This window comes from Strix aluco, chromosome 17 (assembly GCF_031877795.1).
Source record: "Strix aluco isolate bStrAlu1 chromosome 17, bStrAlu1.hap1, whole genome shotgun sequence".
Taxonomy (NCBI): domain Eukaryota; kingdom Metazoa; phylum Chordata; class Aves; order Strigiformes; family Strigidae; genus Strix; species Strix aluco.
The window spans coordinates 17,548,982-17,568,689 of record NC_133947.1 but is presented as its reverse complement, the minus strand read 5'-3'; the positions used below and the strand labels follow the sequence as shown (position 1 = coordinate 17,568,689).

The following is a 19,708-nucleotide window of genomic DNA, read 5'->3' as shown; positions in this document are numbered from 1 at the left end:
CTTCAGTGGTGGTATTCCCTAGCCTATGCATATTGTTTGCTGTGAAGTCCCTTTGACATCTTACTTTCCGTGTGCACTGCTGGCTTCGCATTCAGTGCTGCCTGAGTTTCACATCTAGTCTGCTCTCGATGCTTAGCAGATTAGGGTCCCCCTCTTCATCTGGTTTGGCTTTATGTTGACAGACCTTGGTACTGTAATTCAAATGTAGCAGGTTCCATAAGCCACAGAACTCCTTTAGGAATTGCTTCTGTTGTTTGAGTTCACTTGCCAAGAGAATATTTTCATATTCCCAGCTTGAGGTTGGGGGTGGCATTCCCATGGGGAACACGGCCCTTGGCAAAGCACATGTCACTTTGTAAATGGAGAAGCCTCTGACCTGAGCTGTTTCCCCAAAACAGCAAAGCCCCGAGCGCTGCTCCCAGTGCTGGCATCTCCCGCTCTCCAGAGCAGGCAGAGGGCAACATGCCAGAGCTGCTGTGGCTGCACCGCACTGCAAACCTACCAGGGTGTGGGAGCAGCAGGGTCTGTCCCACCAAAAGCCCAGCAGGCACCACCCTGTGTTGCCAGGAGATGGTAGAGTTTGAGGATTGTCAAGGCCTCGGCAGTCCTCATCGAGTTACGCTCTGCTCATTTGTGAAACGCTCTAAAGTTAGGAAAAATGAGGGTTTGCTCCCTTTCCGTGTGCTAGCTGTCAGGTTTTTAAGCCAGACCCTGCAGAGCAGTTCTTCACTGCTTGTGTAACCAGTAGAAACTTGAATTGTTGCGCATCTGAGCTCGGCTCAGGGGACTCTGGGAACCTGCTGCTCCCCGTGGCACAAGGACACAGCATCGGTCAGGGCTGGAGGTAGAAGGTGCAGCCAGAGCCGTGGAGCTGCGGCTGGGCCTGGCGCTGGGGGCTTGTCTGAGCTCGGCCTTTTGCCTCTTCCAGGCGTCCCTCCTGCAGGCACAGCCGGCACGAGACCCAACAGCCGAGCAGGACTCTGTTGGGTGCTGTGCAAGAGCAGCGGGAGCTGTCGGACCCTCCCCCAGAGCTGTCTTGCTCCGCAGCAGCTGGGCTCAGGGAGCCCGAAGCTGCTGTGCTGGGAGCAGAGACTGGGAACCCAGGTCCCCTCCCTGAGCCGCCGCATCCTGCAGAGGGACAGCTGCAGCATCTCGGGGTTCCTTTCTTGTCTGCCCAGAAATGTGCCACGTTTTGCTGTGGGGAACGGGGGTGCATTAGTTCTGTTTGATTTGGAAGCATCTCCTAGTGACAGGTATTTTTAAAATTACTTTTAATAAAAGAAATTTTGCAGGACTGCACTTTTTCACCATTTTTTGTCCCCATCCCTGGGTGTGTTTAAGGGCCGTTTGGATGAGCTGTGGGGGGATGTGGTGTAGGGGAGAACTTTGTAGAGTCGGGCTGAGGGTTGGACTCGATGATCCTGAGGGTCTTTTCCAACCTGAAGGATTCTGGGATTCAGCAGGAAAAAGCAAGCGGTAGGTAAATATGTGGTTTAGGGAGAAGGTGACCCCAGTTTTCGCTGGCCCAAGGAAGCTGTTCCGAGCTCCTCTCGAGCTCTATCCGCAGCCGCTGGCCGGGCAGAGAGGGCAGTGGGGGCGTTACCCCAGCGAAAGGGGGGAGCACAGGGTGGGGATGGGGGGGCAGGAGGGGGGGTTTTCCTCCTTCCAGCCTCAGCACCAAGCGCCGGTTCGCTTCCCGAGGCGGCTGATCCGCTGTCAGCGAGCTGCTGCGAGAGCAGCCTGAGGGCAGCCCGGGCGGTCTCGAGAGGGCACCGGGAACCCAGCCCCGACCGGCCAAAGCGGGAGGCGGCGGCGGGGGGGGGGCGATGTCAGCCCGCGCGGAACCGCGGGGTCGGAGGGGGCTCGGAGGGGTCCTGCAGGGGCCCGGGGCTGGGGGCGGGGAGGCCCGTCCCGCTCTGGGAACGGAGCCCCAGCCCAGCCCGCCAGAGCCCTCGGCCGGCCCCGGGCCGCGCTGCCGGGGGGGCGGGGCCGGGCGGGGCCGTGACGGGGGCGGGGCCGGCCCCGCACCGGAAGGCGCGTCGGTTTCCGGCCGCGCGGCGCCATGGACGGGCTGTGGCGGCTGAAGCGGTTCGATGCGTTCCCCAAGACCCTGGAGGACTTTCGGGTCAAGACGTGCGGGGGCGCGCTGGGTGAGGGGGCCGGGGGGCGGTGGCCGCCGGGGAGGGCGGCGGGAGGCGGCGCGAGCGTGAGCGGCGGGGCTGACGGCGGGTCTCGTCTCCCCGGCAGTGACGGTTGTCAGCGGGCTCATCATGGTGCTGCTTTTCTTCTCGGAGCTGCAGTACTACCTCACCAAGGAGGTGAGCGGCGGCGGGGGGGGGGGCGGGCGGGCCGGCCCCGCGGTGCCCCGGCGGAGAGGCGGCTCTGCGGCCCCGGCCGGCCTGCCGTGCCCCGGCCCCCCCCGCGGTGCCCCCGGCCCGCCCCTCGCGGTGCCCCCGGTCCCGCCCCCTCCCCGCCGTGCCCCCGGTCCCGTCCCCCCCACGCCGTGCCCCCCCGCCCCCCACCCCCCCCCCCCGCCATGCCCCCCCGCCCCCCACCCCCCCCAGCCGTGCCCACCGGCCCCCGCCCAGCCGCCGCCTCCGCGCAGCCCCCTCGCCCCCCGCAGCTCTGTCGGGGCTTTTCCTCGCCCCCGACCGGTGGCCGTGGCGGCGGGAGCCGGCTGCCCTCCCCCGGGAGCCGCTGGGCGCCGAGCTGGGCTTGTCCGGCTGCGGCGGGGAAGCGCGGCGGGGTCTCCGCTCGCTGTCCCCGCTGCTGCCCAGCCCCTGTCCACCCCCGCGCTCTGAGAGCCCCGAGGGACGGGTTTTGTCGGGGCGTTACACACGGCGAGGGCTCCGCTACCCCGGAGCTGGGGGGGCCGTGGCTCAGCTCTCGCCGGTCCCACAGCTTAAAAACCGGCTCCTGAGCCGCAGCGGTGGAGGGAAGGAGCACTCTGTGTTTTTCCTTTGTTCCTAGGTTCATCCGGAATTGTACGTTGACAAATCGAGGGGAGATAAACTGAAGATCAATCTAGATGTTGTTTTTCCACACATGCCTTGTGCCTGTGAGTCAGACTTCTGAACCCTTGGGTGATTTTCACCCCTGCCGAGTCCGAGGGGCTCCGTGTGCCTGGGGCCACCAAGTGCTGCCTGGGCCAGGGGCAGGGGGGGCTGGTGGTCCCTTGGGCTCCCGCAGGGATTCCAGCCGGGCCCGCTGGGCACTTCAGCCAGCACTTCCAGTCAGGCAGCGTTATTTTCTAGGCTCTAAATGAGGCTACGGTGTAAACCCACTTAGACTTCTGTCTGGTGGTGTACTCTGTCAGAGAGCTCAGCAGTACTGAAAAAGCTGGCACAGAGTTCAGCTGGGACTCGAGATCAGACTGTGTCGCTGTTGAAAACCTGTATAGAGCCTCCTCGGGCAGTTACTTGGCGAGGCACAACTTTTCTGTGATTTTTGTACTTAAATTCTGACTGCAATGCTAATGCCACGCAATAACCTTTCTCCAAAATGTTTACAATCAGAACGAGCATTCATAATTGGATTACGTTTGAACTAAATTCAAAACAAAGTTGCAGGGTGAAGTGACGGAAGATTTGGCCACTCTGGCTGGGTGTTACTGCTGCGCACGTTACCCGCTCACCTTCCCTGCCTCTTGTCCTGTTGTAGTGAGTCCTCTGGGTAACGCGTGGGCTCTGGACGTGGTGAGTCTGACTCCTTCTGACCACCCAAGACATTGCTGGTCTTTCCCTCCCTCCCGTTCCGAGGGTGTGGGAAGGCTGCAGAGACTGGCAGGCTCTGCTGTGCCCTGCAGAGCAGCTTCAGCCGCACAAGAGTGTGTGGCCACGGGTGCATTGTGGTGCTTCGACACCAGCCGGGACCACAGACCTTCTCCATCAGCTTGTTAAAGGGTCCCAGGGCAACATGCTGAGGGGGAAGGGTGAGGGGAGTCGAAGTAGGAGGCAGCTTTCAACCGATGTTAAGCTGAACTGAAAACGGTTCTGGGCTTTGAGAGGTTTGGTTTTGGTTTTTTGCCTTAAGTGTATTATTACCTTTCCGGGTAATGCTTTCTGTGGCAGTTGGCAACAGTCCTTCTTGTGCACCAAACCCAAGCTCGTATTTGGAAGGGTCATTCAGGGTGCTGCAACGTGCATTTTACTCCCTATACGTCCCTTGGCCCCAGCCCTACACACTCTTCCAGTTTCGCACATTCTCATCCCCCTCGCTGACAGATTCTGTGTGTTCGATGGTTGAATGCTTCCTCAGCCTGCCAGAGGCCATAACAAATGTGTGTTCACAGACCACTTTCCTTGCACGCTGGTTTCAGATTTGAGCATCGATGCCATGGATGTAGCAGGAGAGCAGCAGCTGGATGTGGAGCACAATCTGTTTAAGCAACGTTTGGATAAAGCTGGCAATCGTGTGACTCCAGAGGCCGAGCGACATGGTAAGATGCTACTGTGCCTTTCCTGGATGGGTGCTGCTCTCATAGTCTTTCCATCTCTGTATGCCTGTTTTGAGATTCACAGGAACAAGTGACAGCTGAAGAGCATTTCAACACCACAAACTCCTGAAGAGTTTATAAGTGCGCAAATCTATTGAACTGGCAGATCAGGCAAACTGCTGTTACACTCACTACTTTTTCAGGGCAAATCTTTGCCTAGTCCCTCTGAGATAATGGCAGGGACTCATGGATGCCTTTCAGGCATAAAGCTGCTGGGTTAATGGTCTTTGACGACTAGGAATCAAGCAGCAGTTCTGGCACAACTTGGCTTTGGTTGTATCTTTAAATCACAGTGGGCTGACAAATGGGGTGATGTGGTTAGAGCAGAGAGCCTCTTTCCAGGGAGGGCTCCAGTGACTTGACCCTTAAGCCTAAACTTGCACCTCACAACGTTTACTTTGTGTGTGTTAATGCATACCTGATGAATATATATTTTAGCTGACTTACTGGTTACAAATAGTAGCAAGTAGTAAGTGGTCCTTGGCTACATAAACCTCTCCTCTACATTTTCCAGATGTTAGGACTCATCCTTGTACTTTGACACAAACCAGAAAGGATTCTGGCAAAGTGTTGCATTCTAACAGTAATACTGTCCTGACTTTTCCTTTTCCACGATTGCTGTATCTTGAGAGACTCCATGTATTGTACAGGTGTTCTTGCAGAAATGGTGGGAATCATGGCTTTGAGAAAGCGTAGCAATGATTAAGCTGTCTTTGTCTCCCTGACGCTATTTTCTGGTGTAATTACAAGATTAAAAGCCATACCACTTTTTAAACGCTTAATTCCAAAGTGCACTTTCAGCTGCTATGAATGCTGTAAACTTTAAACAACTGTGTGAGACTTCCTTGCTAATGATGGGTATATTTTCCTAAAAGTTTATTTGTTTGATCATAACTACCATAAAGTATGTGACTAAAGAATTAAAGTTAGTGGTTGATTTTCATGCATATTTTGTACTTTCTAATTAAAATCTCTTTTTTCCTGCGGCTAATATGAAGTACAGACATCTTAATACTCCCTTCCGTCCACCTGTTATACCTCCCAATCTCCACAAACAGGGCCCTGATGATGTTTTATCCCCTCAGCAGTGTCTGACTATGTAGTTTATCCCCTTCCCCAGCATTAGTTATCCAAGGAGCCACCTTTTCAAGGCTTACAGAGTAGTGCAGCAGTGCTTGGATAGTGAGCCTTAGAGGACTTCTGTAACCCCGGGACTTGGTCCTGGCCTTCAGGGTTTGTGAGCTGAAGCAGCCTCATTCTAAGGGGGCCTTTTGTACTAGGAGCCAGTGTTTTTGAAAATTTTAGACACAAACTTCCTTGGCTCACTTATTCCTAACTCCAAAACTTGTGGACTTCTGGTATTTGTTTTGGTTCTTGAGAAAACAGAAGCCCTGTTGGAGTTTTCTGTAGGTGTCTCCTGCTGTTCAGCAGGTTTCAGCTGCCACCAGCTCTCATCTCCTCTGGTACAAGTCCCTCTTCAGGCTTCTCCACATAAGAACATAAAACTCCCATGAGTGTGTGCCCTAGCCGTACTGCGGCTGCACATTCAACGCACACGTGGCGCAGACATGGCAGAATTGTTAAGCCATGAAGAAGGTAGCAATTCCTTGGAGATTTCTAGTGAGCAGTGGCACACATGTGTGCCTCGTCGGCATTGTCACCCTGCAGGACTGAGTGTCAGTTTTCCACTCAGGAGGCTCCCACTCTGATCGTGTTTCACAGCAGTATAAAACTGTGTTCCCTACATGTCTTGGGACAGGATTATGCATTATGCACTGTTGACTGCTACATAAAATTCTGTTTGTGTAGCAGGTCCTGTATCGGTCACAATTTACTGATTGGATCACTTTAGACAATGTTTTGACAAAGTCTTTATGCAAGTAATGTCTGGTCAGCACTCCAGCAAGGCTTACAGACAGCCAGTTCCTTCTGTGGAGGGTGTTCTCAAGATGACAAATGCTACTCTGCTTTTTGGCCTTGCTTCACACCTCAACAGGCTCTGTGCCTGCCATTTCAGGTGAGCTTTGGGCGCAGGATGCGCAGCTTCCGACACAAAATCATTGCGTTCTTGTGGAGAACAGATATTGTGTGTAGAACAGAACAATAGTACAAGAGAGTGTTTCTAGACATGCCTCTTCACTTGAATCCTCTTTTGTCTTAGAGCTGGGGAAGGAAGAAGAAGAAGTGTTTGATCCAAATTCTTTGGATGCCAATCGTTGCGAGAGCTGTTATGGGGCAGAGTCAGAGGACATTCGGTAACCTTTACCCCTTTTCATATCTTCTAAGCACTTGACTTAATACGGTTATGTTGCATGCGTGGGGTTTTTTTCCAAATATCCGTGAAGGCCTGTGCAATGAAATCCTCCTGAGCACATGTGCAGAGAATGATGAGGACTGTTGTGGTTTTGGTATGCCTTTGGAAGCTGTACTTGTGATTGTTAAGAACTTGAAGAGTTAAGTTGTCTAGTTTGTTTACGTGCCTGTTTAAGGGCAGTGCAAGTTGCACTACCTTTGCAGTAGCGCAAAGACTGTATCTCAGCAAACGGAATCTTTTCTGGGGTTATTTGGTGTCCAGAGGGGAGCTGTGTAAATTATTTCACTGTTACGTGAGCTGTCTTGGAATAAAACCTGGTTATGGCTTTGCCTTCTCACTTCAGCTGCAGGCTTTGCATCCTTACGGGAGCAAAGACCAGGCATTTATCGCTCATAAAAACAACGGTGTCCATTGGTGTTTCTCCTTCCTCCTACCTGCAAATTCGTGGAAGAATGGATCCGTGATAGTCCACAGGTTCTGGACTATTCTAATCCTTTGCTATTATTGTCTCTGTAGTAACTTGGTTTGTCCCATCTGTCAAGTTGTGTCTCCTTCCCCAGAGATGTTTCCATCCTGAAGGATTCACAGTTCCCGCCTTCAACTTTTTCTTTGGCCCAGCAAAACACAGAACCCAAAAGAAAACTGTTTTTTTCCGGTGTTATCCAGGGGTAGAAAAGTAATTAAGAACGTTTCTCATTAACCCTCCCTCCAACGTTGACAGTCTTGCCTTAAAAAGAGAGGAAAGGAGGAATAGAAGCAGGCAGATGTTTTGTTGACGTGGGGAAGTTCCAAACCGCTCAGAGCTGTGGGTCGCTGCTGTCATTTTTGTAACAGATTTCTTTGCCAAGGGGTGACTTGGCTGTCTGAATGGACAGGCAAAGCTCTCTTCAGACTCAGGCACGGCATTAAACCAGCTTGCACCCACATGCCAAAATCTCAAAAAGTACATCAATAAGCTCGAGCTCCTTCAGGAGCATTAGGCCACCTTTCAAAGTCCAATCCCTGGTGTTTGCTTTATTGCTCTGTTGAAGAAAAATCCACCAAGGATGCAAGTCTTGAGCTGGAGCATCTCTTTATAGCCATAACGATGGTAAGATGGTGCTTGTGCTTTTGCAGGTGTTGTAATACTTGTGACGATGTCAGAGAAGCATACAGGCGGCGAGGCTGGGCCTTCAAGAACCCGGATAGCATAGAGCAGTGCAAGAGGGAAGGGTTTAGCCAGAAAATGCAAGAGCAGAAGAATGAGGGCTGCCAAGTGTATGGTTTCCTAGAGGTCAACAAGGTGAGAGATGGGTTTTGCTGTGAACCTGCTGCATGATGGTGACAACTGTGAAAAAGCAGAGTCGGGGTGTTCCTCTCCTCTTCCAGCTTTAGGCGTTCACAGGACTGTAATAGAATAACCCCTGGGCTCAGCAAGGTCCTTGTGCCCATAAGGGTTCAGTAGGAGAGTTGGGATAAGTGTTGGGAAGGGGATAATTGTCTGTTTTGTTGTGTGGGCAGGTAGGAAGCGTGTTGGCTGGAGAAGCTTTGCTTTTCCTACCGCCTAGCTAGAAGTCTTTTTGCCGAGGTTTCTGGAGGAGGAGAGGCAGCTTCTTTGAGGTTAGGTTGTCCCACCTACCCTTCAAGTGTTAAAACAGACCACCAGTAACCAACAACTTGCCAGCAGAGGTGCTGGAGAGAGGCAAATGTTGCCTTCTTTAGAAAAACAGTGGAAGAAAGACTATTGGAGTTGGTAGTCAAAGCTGAAGATATTTAGAAAGGTGGTTTTTGCAACTGGAGTATGAAAATGTAGCAGGAGATATATCAGAGCACCATGTAACTACCCTGCCATTTGGTGGGTTACCAAGGATTCAGAGGGGAATGCTGGAGGTAGCAAGGGTCCAAGGGTGGGTGTCCCTGGGGGAATTTCTGGGGGCTGTTGTTTATGCACTTGGAATTTTGCACATCTCCATTCTCATCAGGTCTGCAGTTAACATAAGCAATAGATCTGCACAGACATCGAAGGTGCAATGTAGCACGTGAGATTGGGACATTCAGATCTTCCAGGGGAGAGTCTGTATGATTGCGAGTAGGTGTCAGGGAGGACTGGCAGTTGATACCCATATCCCTTTCAGATTCTAGGAGGAAATTTTGACAGCCTTTGTCTTTTGGGATGGTTTTGTTTGTTTGCTGGGGGCGGGGGGGGTGGGGTGGTGGTGTAAATTTTGTGCATTATTTTTGCATGCAGCTTATTTTCATGGACACGTACATAGGATCACTTTTATTGTATTAAGGGTTTTCTTACCCTGCTCACTCTCCTTCTCAGTTACTTTCTCCACTCCTTTTCTGTGATACCTTTTTGTATTTCCTGCAGCAGCAGTCAGTTCCCTCTCAATAGACTTAATTCCTTCTTCTTCCCATTTTTATGTCCACTAAAATAATCTGGATGGAACAATTATTATCAACATCACTATGTAACTATGGGTTTCCACATGACTGCCTGTGAGGAAGAGGGGAAATCCATATCTCTTTTAGGACAGTATCTGCTGATAGTGTCACCTATGGAAATGAGTTGCTTGGTGTATATGTTGTTTAAACAAAAATCTGAAAATTCAAGCAGCACTACGACTGCTTTTTTATATAGATTCAGACCTTTTAATGAAAGATTACTATCTCCTGCAGGTAGCTGGAAATTTCCACTTTGCACCAGGAAAAAGTTTCCAACAGTCTCATGTACATGGTAAAGTATTTTCTTTTCCTGCTTACTGTGACCTTTAGCTTCCAAGTATGTCTGACTGTTTTCTTTTAATATCTTTACATTGCTATCCATAATACCAGCAGCACTGCTTCAGCAGGGAGGACGTTGTTGAAGTTTCATTAGAGAGGTTTAGAGCCATCATGAACAAATAGAAAAGTGTTTTCTGGAGGTGCTGCCCCGTGGGTGTGGAAGAACTTGGAGGACAATATTTCTGGACAGTCTATCAGTCTGGCTTGTTCTACAAAACTTTGCTGTTCTGCTGTAAACCATCCTCAAGTAAGGTGTTCAGTCCAGGACCTGAATATCAGTATCTTTGGAAGGGATAGTTTGGAGAATACCTCAGGAGAATTTTAAAGCAATTCAGAAATTTTAGAGTAAAATTTAAGTTGTAAAGGACTTCCCCAAGTATAGGTATAAATACATAGTGGCCAGAATATTCGTGGTACTTCCACAGAATCACAGAATGGTTTGGGGTGGAAGGCACCTTTAAAGGTCATGTAGTGTGACCTCCCCCCCTGCAGTGAGCTGGGACATCTTCAACTAGACCAGGTTGCTCAGAGCCCCGTCCAGCCTGACCCTGAATGTTTCCAGGGACGGGGCATCTACCAGCTCTCTGGGCAACCTGCTCCAGTGTTTCACCACCATTATTGTAAAACATTTCTTCCTTATATCTACTCTAAATCTACTCTCTTTTGATTAAAACCATTACCCCTTGACCTATCACATCCCTCTTAAAAAGTCTGTCCCCATCTTTCTTATAAGCCCCCTTTAAGGAGCTCATGAGGTTCCCATGGGCCCACTTCTCAAGCTTGTCCAGGTCCCTCTGGAGGGAATCCCATCCCTCAGGCGTGTCAACTGCACCACTCAGCTTGGTGTCATCTGCAGACTTGCTGAGGGTGCACTCGATCCCACTATCGGTGACATTGATGAAGGTATTAAACAGTACTGGTCCCAGTATGGACACCTGAGGGACACCATTCGTCACAAATGTCCATCCAGATGTTGAGCTGTTGATGGATCCACTACTCTCTGGATGCAACCATCCAGCCAATTCCTTGTCCACTGAATAGTCCATCAGTTGAATCCATCTCTCTCCAATTTAGAGAGAAGGATGTTGTGGGAGACCGTGTCAAAGACCTTACAGAAGTCCAGATAGACGACATCACAGCTCTTCCCTGGTCCACTGATGTAGTCACTCCATCATAGAAGGCTGCTAGTTTGGTCAGGCAGGACTTGCCCTTGGTGAAGCCACGCTGGCTGTCTCGAATCACCTCCCTGTCGTCCGTGTGCCTTAACATAGCTTCTGGGAGGATCTGTTCCGCGATCTTGCCAGGCACAGTGGTAAGGCAATTCCCTCAGGACTCTGGGAGAAATCTCATTGGGTTCCATAGACTTGTGTATGTTCAGGTTCCTCAGGTTGTCTCAAACCTGATCTTCTCTTACAGTGGGAGGGACTCTGCTCCCCCAGTCCCTGCCTTCTGTCTTTAACAGGAACTTGATTAAAAATATTTGTGCTTTAATGGAATGTTTGCAATTCCCTTGATCAATTTTTTGAAGTGTGAAATTTCACAAAGGTTTCACAAAGAGCTTTAATTTCAGCCTGATTTTTTCTCCTTCCTATCACTCAGGCCAGTTTAACCTGTACCACTGAGGTAAAGGTTGGGGGAGAATGTGAATGTGCTTTGTGAGACTGACTGGTGTATTTGGAGAAAAACAAACAAGCTTTTAAGCACAGTTTCTACAGATGAAGAAGCACTTCTGTGCAAAAAAAAAAAAAACCCAAACCTGTTTTCCCCCCCAGTATTAATTGTTGTTAATAATAAAACACTTCTACCTGCAGAACTTTGTGGACTTAAACTAGCATGACAACAGCAACCTTACTACAGCCAGGCTTTACAACTGCACAGCATGTACCTGAGTTAACAAGAAGCATCTCTGCATTGCATCTGTTCTCTGTAATAGGCATGAATGCAAGCTGGCTGGCCTGAGAGCAAGTACTTTGTGTGTGTAGAGGAGGGGGTGAGGTGAGGTAGGTCTCTAATTGCATGTGCCCCAGAAGTCTTGCACAACTGAACTGAAAAATGAAGGGTTTACACTGGAGAAAATACAGTTGAAAACCAGAAAGGACTATGTGGTTACTGCAGACCTTTTGGAGGCTGAGTTAGGAATATTGGTGTTTTGAGGACAGTGAAAAGGGGTAGGAGGAGGGGTGATGGGCAGACAGACTTTCCACTTTCTGGGAATTCTGTCACATTAAATAATGAGGAAAAAAGGTCCCTAATACTTTTCTTCATGTGCAACTGCTTTCACCTCTTGGGATCTCCTGAGTCTGTTACAGTCTATTGAAAGCCCTCGGTGGTCTCTATCAGGTACTTTTCCCATCTCACCATGAACCCATGTAAACATTTTGCACTCACAACACCCTGTTGCGAGGCGTTCAGCAGGCCTGCTCTGCTGTAAGAAAAAACACCTCCCCTCATCTGCTTGCTCCCACTAGCTGTATCCCAAGGCCCTTGTTCCTCTGCTGGAAAGGAGTGAACAGCTGCTGCCTTCTCTCTCCCTGCCTCTCAGGATGTCACAGACCTTTCCTGTGCCAACCCACTGTCTTTCCCCTGCTGAAGAGTCCCAGCTTACTCAGATGGTCCTTTGTGGAAGCCATTTGACCTCTGAGCTTCACTGCTGGATTTTTATGAACCTCTTTCAGCTCGGTTCTGGAGGTACCAGACTGCACCCAGGATTAAGGTCCTGGATGAGCATGATGTAGGCAGGGGTGTAATGATTTTCTTCATTTTGTTCTCCCTTGCTTCCTAGTTGTTTGTAACACATGATCTCCCTTTTTTCCCAGCCTTTGCCTGGGTGATGTTTTCGTGGCACCAATCAACAATCAAGGAGTTTTCCCTGACCCCCAAGGGAAATGAACAGCTCAGGGTCTGGTCTTGTACATGAAGCTGAGACTGTGTTCTGCCTCAGGATAACCTTTCTTCATAATCCTTTCTTTTTTTCTTAAGCTTACAGAAAGAAGGAATGTTTTTTCCCCTTTAATTACAGATGCAGGACATGACTAGTATTAGCCAGAGGACAGAGCTCTGTGAGATACTTCCACAGCTCCCCTGGAAATACCTCGTTTGGATCATAATTCCACACAAGACCTTAGGAGCGTGTGATTTTTGATCCATTTAAGGTGGTCTGCATTGATGCTCACTCCTATTAATATACTCAACAGAATGTCACGCAGGATGAAGTTGAGTGTCTAAGAGAAGTCTGAATATTCCAAACTGTTATCATCAAAACCCACATTAACAATCCATTCAAAATAATAATTTTACTAGACCTGTTTGATACAAAACTGTGATGACTGACAGTATTTTTGCTACTGCCTTTTATTTCCTACCGATTTGAATCAGTAGAGAATAAGGGGGTGAGTGAGAATGTCAGTACTGTGGAAAGTTCATTCCATTGCACCACTCTTCTTGCCTCATGTCAGAGTAGCTATACCACATTTGTACAGCCGGTGGTTAGACCTGAGTCCATACTTCTGTTTTTTGTTGCTATTCAAATACTGAAGCTAGCACACCAGCTTTTGTTTCTTGCGCTGTTACTCTCTCCTGCTCCTGAGGGTTACTGTTGTTTAATAGATAACCTGCTAGGGAATCTGCACAGTGTGAAGGATCCTATTCAGAAGCACTTTGTAAATCTGACCATAAATATAATTCTGATATGAGCTTCCAAACTTTCGTTGCGTGCTTGCTGTTAACATCTTCAAAATTGTAACTTCTCTCTTAGGTGAAAGCAAGTTGAAATTGCTTTTTCTGGCAAGTAGACTAAGAAGTAAGAGGAGACATGGGGCTAACACACATGCAAACCAGCACCAGCACTGAATAAGGTGCAGTTTTATTTCTGTTTAGTTATGTTAGCTTTAACTGTGTGTACCTCAGTCTTTATGCTCTTTATTTTCTTTGAGTACCTGCCCTAGGATAGAAGTGACCCAGAAGAAGTCATCTTTTTCAGGGATCATTCATTTCTTGTTTGGGCTTCCTTCTCCACACACAGTTCTCTCTCCTTGCCTGTGTTTTTGTTCTCGCATACTCGTATTTTGTCCCCAGAAATCATTTGCCTGAAATAATACTTTATGGATTCCCAACATAAGGGGTGGTTTGACAGTGCCGGCCGAATGTGAGAGGAATATAGGTAAAAGTCAGGGAGTGGCCTTGCCCAGAGGAGCTCATCCCATTTCTGACATCCGTGAACCTTGATTCTTTGTCTTTGGCTTGGCAGAAGTCCTTCCCTTAAGACAGAGGAGATCAGAGATCCTTGTTAGACTAGGAAAAAAGATTGAAATTACATTCAAGTTAACATTAGCTAAGTACAGCAGCCTAAATTCAGCTGCTTTCCTAATCAGGAGAATGCTAATGAGTTGCCACCAAAATCGAATTATCAACAATTACTCTCCAATTTTTTTCATTTTTAAACACTCTATGAGTGGGTAAGCCTTATGAAAAGCCACCCTTTTTAAGAGTTTACTGAATATCAGGTTTTATTAGTTACAATCACATTTGGTGATTCTGCGTTATTTATTGACAGTAGGGTATGTATACGTGTTTTAGTGCAGACATGTATGTTGACTAACAGGAAACAAAGTTTAGAAGGGTAGGTAGCCCATGAATCTCATGCTCTTAAGAGATGCAAGTGCTTTATCTCCTCAGAGGGTAGCATCTGCTGGAATAGATTCAAACTGTATTTCACTTGTGTTTGGCATTCTAAATGTCCTGAGGGTTTTTCGTGAAGAATCAAGCCCCTAACATCTCAAACTTTCTCAGAAAAATGCATTACCCAATCTTATGTGACCCCAGACTTATTTCTTAAATACCCTTATACCATGGTAATCTTTATGCCCCAAGGACCTCTGATGATCTCCTGAGAATCTTTTTTTTTTTTTTTTTTTTGCAAAGTAAATGTTTGACATTTCACTTGTTTTAACACAAGTTCTCCCAGGAAGGACAATATTCCATGTTGTCTTTATGCAATATTCATGTTTCTGAAGGAACCAGAAACACTGGAAATGCTGGAAAACTAAAACCATGTTAAAAAAAGAAGAAAAAAGTTTGTCCATTTGTAAGAAAAACGTTATTTTTCCCTTTTTATTTTGTTTTGTTTCTGCCTGCATGAATGCTAAATCCAGGTGAGGTGATTTACTTCCCTTGCTGTTGTTTGTGTGGATGTTTTTCTGTGCTTGTATGTAACCTTTGTTCTCGTGTTCTTTTGATGTTGTTCCATATTTATACATACGCACCCAAACTAGGTGAAAGCTGTTCTGCCCAGTCATTAAGTACAACTTCACATTCCTTTTGGTTTCTTGTAATCCCAAGACCCTGAAGAAAATGTAATTTGGAAGTTGAAGGAGGGTGTTTTTCTGCCTGTAGATAACTGAAGAGAAGGGTCCGGCCATGCTGCGGTAATGCAATTTTTATCCATCCATATTCACGTTTCCAGTATACCAAACTGGAAGACTCAAGAACTGATAAAGTTTGACACCTATGTATAAAAGACAGACTTCTACTGTGCATTCCCTCTTGGCTGGTTCATGAGTAAGGAGGTGTTCTTCTCAGCTGACCATTGGAGGCTGAGCACTTTATTACTAGAGGTATTTCTTCAGCATAGATTTTGTTCATATTTTGTCTTGGTTTTCATCATTATTCACACATGTTTTAGTGTGTGTTCCTCATCTTGGGTCATCAAAATTTTTCTCTCTAGGAGAATCCACACAACGGATGAGCCTTTGTGCCATCTGTAATGATTAATTACTTTTTAACTAGTGTGTAAATATACTGCTTGTCCTTCTTGGGCAGGTGCTCTGTCTGTCTGTCCTTCATGTGATGTGGTCCTGGAGAATCCAAGCTGAAACTTTGGGAATTTGCTTTTGAAGCAAGCAGTGACGCTAATTTTCATCCCAAGTTATTGGAAGCATTGAAAACTGGTCACTTTAAGCCTGCACCGTGATGCTCCATTGGAGCAGAGTGTCAGAGAAGACCTCCACCCAACTCCTGAGTGTCATACCACCTGCAGATGCTCTTGTCTTGTTCCTCAGCTCGTCTGTGGTCCAGCTGCACTGAGAAATCCCAGGTCATTAGGAGGAGGACTGAAGCACTTCCAAGCAGAGTTTGTGGCACTGAAACTAGTATTCCTGGCTCTTCTGCATCAAGGGAAAACCAGAATCAAACATCATTGATATTTACAGTCTTCTGTTCCAAGCAGTGCAGCCTCAAGCCCTGCTTATTTATTGGTACTAGCTGAGCCTGGGCTTGCTTCACTGTTGTCTGGTCCACAGGCTTTGAATTCTAAACTGAGATTTTATGTTTAGTTTGTGCAGGGTGCTGCAGGTATTGGTGAAATTATGTCTTTCACTTATGCCTCTTTAAGGACAGCCTGCAGCACCAGCTGCGCCTGTTTGTGGTTCTGGATATCACAGCTGTTTTCTTTGCAGCAGTTCACACCTTCCTTCTTTCCTTCCTGTCTCTCTCTTATGGTTGGACTAGATGATCTTCAAGGTCCTTTCCAACCTAGATGATTCTGTGATAAAAGGAATGATCTAGCTTTTTAACCTCCCAAGGTTTGTGGTTCAGGTGCTGCTGCCATTTCTGTCCATGCCTGTACAGTAGCAGTCATCTCCTGCTTCAGCTGCGGTGGTTGGCAGTGAGTTTCCAGCATGCAGGAGAGTCGTTAGTGATAGGTTCCTTAGGAGAGAGATGATTGTCATATCACTTCCTTCTTTCTTGCCATATTTCTTCTAGTGTAGAAGCTGAGGCTTCTCATTCATCCTTTAGATTATCTTTGGACCATTCTGCTGTTAAGGTGCCATCACCATTATTTTTTAGGGAAGGCATTGTGCCTTTCTGACAGCCAGAGAGCTTTTTGGGATTCCTTAAAATGTATTTTTAGATTCCTTCAATTCCTTAGAAAAGAAGCTGACACTGATGACAACATTCAGGACATTCTTTGTCCTAAAGACACACTCTCAATGACCGGGACAATTTCTGTGGGTGAAGCAATTCTGTACATGGTCTGAATTTTGTGGTTTTCTTACTCCCTAAGTGATCAACTGGAGGAACAAATTTATCTCTGAAGGGACTATTTGCGATTACCATTTGTTTTTCTCCTTGTTTGTGGTGATGATTGTGGAAGGAAAAAAATCCAAGGAGGCTGCTCTTTGAGATAATGGTGGTTTTGGAAAAGGAGCTGCCTACTCAGTCACCAAGCTTTGCCTAGAAATGTGCAAAGCTTTGTTAGCTCTCTTAAGAGCACAAATTCAGTGGTCAGTTGTACAGCTTCATTAATGTTCTGCCTGTGTACTTAAGGGAGGATTTATTCCCTTCTCTACTAGAGATTTGTTTGACAGCCAGAACCTATTTGAAGGCATCCTTGGACACTATGGATGAGCCCTAATAGCCTCTCATATTTTACATACTTTTTAATGTTTTGAATACCGAATTGGAAAAGGACATACTGAAGACTCGTTGTCATTTTTTAGGTCCCTTGGCATCTTCTCATTGGCAACCAAGAGCAAGTGACACTAGTTCTTCTTTTCTGCAGAGACTGCAGCTTCTTTCTCTGTTCCTTCCCTGGAGCCCTATTAGTTGGGGGGCTGTTACTATTGCACAGGCCTTTTGCAGATACCAGTTCCTCATCTGAGCTCTTCTCCTGCCCATCAACACTCCTGGAAGAAAAATAATGTGGGATTCAATCTCCATCAGTTGATCTAAATCCTCTGGTTGATCACCTGTACAGTATTCCTTCCACAGATGGTGTTTGTGTGAGCTCGTTCTGACTTCTGCCCAGAAGTAGTGTCTGCAAGGGAATTAACCGTTTTCATACCCAAACTGAATGCTGGAAGCTGAGATTCTTACTTCATTCTCAGTATTGCTAAGGACTTTTCTTTTTACACTGGTAAACTCCTTTCAGAGTTTGGTTGTCTTAGTGCTGAAAGACACAAGGTCTCACCCATTTCCGTGCAGATGGACAAGCTGTTTTCAAGTTATATCAGGTCTGTTTTGGAGACCCCGAACATGATATTCCATTTGTCACTGGACTATAATCCATCAGAGCTCAAGTCGTACCAGTTGTTGGGAATGCGTAATGTTTGTCAAGCAGCCATCTGGAAGCTCTCCATACCTTCCATACCTTCTCCATACCAAAAAACATGCTGTTGTAGAAGCACCACCAGGGATGTAGCGTGTGGCAAAGCGGATCAGAATTTCCATGTGGAGGATTCAGAGGCCTGTCTCTGAGGAGGTGTAAGTCTGTGACTGTTACTGGTTAGTCATGCAGTGTTGAATATATGTGAACAGTCTTTCGAAACAAGCAGAAAAGGAGGTTACTTAACCTCCTCTGAGGTATGCCATCCAAACATACATTTTCCCTGCCTCGCATCCTTCTAGGTATTCACCTTTGTTGGGATCTTGCAACAGAACAAATAAAAACCTCACGGTTTGCTACCTTCTCTGTGCATCAGGTGTGATGAAAGAAGCACAGGACTCACCAAGAACAAAAACTTGTTACCCAGCTTTGAATGTTAATACATTGTGAATGTAAATCTTGAGTGCACTTCTGGATAGCTTTGGTTGCTGGTAAAATGACCTTTCTGTTACCTTAAGTCTGAAAAAGAATCTAAATATAACCAGCGTTGTTATCTGGCATGCTGCTTTAGAGCTCACTTAACCTATATGGACATCCCACTTTATTTTTCCTTTTAGTGATTAATTCCTGCATTTTTATTTCTCTGTTACACTTTAAATGATTGCTTGTCCATATAGAAGTCCTTTGGCTAGCTAGGGAGTCATTTTATATGGCCTAGAAAGCACACTGGCAAAGCTGTTGCTCTTCCCCTTTTTGGTATGAGTTGTAAATGTTGTTCTATCTGAATCTCTGTATCTTTTCATTGTAAGGATCTGAATATTTCTCTTTTCTCTCCTATTCTGCTCGTTTTTGCAGTGCACGCTGTTGAGAGTAAGTGTTGCTGTATCCTTATCCTTTTTTTTTTTCCCCAAAACTGTTTATTACAGAACTAATATAATTTCTGTTATTTGCTGTGTCTGTAAATCTCCTTTGGGAGGAGCTGTTGATCTAGGCCAGGATTTGAGAAGATTGCCTGAAAGCTAAAAGGAGAGCCATCTCCTTTTAGGAGAGCTAAAAGGAGTGCATTCTTCTGTGGTAAAGGAGGTGACCAGGTGGAAAAGGTTGAGAATCTTTGTCTTAAATGATTTTAAGGGATCGGTGTTGGAGATAATGTGTTGGTGAATTAATAGTTGCTCTGTGCAGATAATGTAATTGATGGGGGCATGATGACACCTTGGAGAGACTTTGCCTTTTGAAGTCAAATGGGATAATTATTTAATCTAATTTGTACAACAGGCTAGAGAATTTCTCCTGGGAATTCATGCACCTAGCCTGCTAATCTCAGAATACTCAGTAGGAGGTTTTCCAAGGGTTTGTAAACCACTGGATGTTTTTTTTAAGGGTAATCATGGTGATTACAGGTTGAGATGTGATGATTTGACTTGGTAACATCTGGTAGAGGGCTCAGGCTCTTGGCTTTGCTCACTCCCTACCCTTGCTGCAACATTTTCTGTGTTGCTCCCCACCTCAATCCCTTTCTTCGCTGCAGCTGTGCTTCTGGAAGATACTGTCCTCCAGAAAATTTTTTCCAGTTTGAAAATTGGTGTCCTAGTGCACCTTGGAGCAGTGTGTTTGGGTAGCTGTGTTGGGTTTTTTGCAGTCTTAATGTGTTTATTGACGGAGTCCTGAGCGGCCAGAAGTGCTGTTAACCCTGTTTTACAGGTCAAGGACTGAATGTCGAAGTCTAAGGAGTCTTTGTGGAAGTTCAGGTCAGAAATGCAAGGTGGGGAGAATTCTTCAGATAGAAAGCAGTTCTTAAAACTGTTACTAGAACAGTGAAGAAAACTAGGTTGTATAAAAAGAGTCAGACATCTTGACAAATTTAAGATGTTTTACAGGTCTCTCTATTTTACCTAGCCAGGCACTTTGCTGCAGTTCAGGGAAAGGAAGGAATGTGTGTGTTTCTTCAGAAATAACAGTCTCTGGTCCTAGCTGATAATCTCTTAGGATCTTCTGTTCTGTTTCTTCTCTACACAGACTAAATAGCCTGTTG

At 46.9% G+C, this 19,708-nt stretch overlaps 1 protein-coding gene and 1 pseudogene across 2 annotated transcripts in view; both read left to right on the top strand.

Moving 5' to 3' along the window:
* Positions 1 to 1,246, top strand: part of LOC141931237 (uncharacterized) — a 33,807-nt pseudogene extending 32,561 nt beyond the window's left edge.
* An 802-nt stretch (positions 1,247 to 2,048) lies between these two features.
* Positions 2,049 to 19,708, top strand: part of ERGIC3 (ERGIC and golgi 3) — a 29,240-nt gene continuing 11,580 nt past the window's right edge. The window contains exons 1-8 of one of the 2 annotated variants that reach the window (XM_074843423.1): positions 2,049 to 2,150; positions 2,248 to 2,318; positions 2,971 to 3,058; positions 4,319 to 4,438; positions 6,657 to 6,750; positions 7,926 to 8,091; positions 9,471 to 9,528; positions 18,532 to 18,546. In XM_074843423.1, the coding sequence (XP_074699524.1) occupies positions 2,063 to 2,150; positions 2,248 to 2,318; positions 2,971 to 3,058; positions 4,319 to 4,438; positions 6,657 to 6,750; positions 7,926 to 8,091; positions 9,471 to 9,528; positions 18,532 to 18,546 (700 nt within the window). In that variant the 5' untranslated portion in view covers positions 2,049 to 2,062. The remainder of the gene's footprint in view (positions 2,151 to 2,247; positions 2,319 to 2,970; positions 3,059 to 4,318; positions 4,439 to 6,656; positions 6,751 to 7,925; positions 8,092 to 9,470; positions 9,529 to 18,531; positions 18,547 to 19,708) is intronic. The other variant, XM_074843424.1, reaches the window with a different exon arrangement.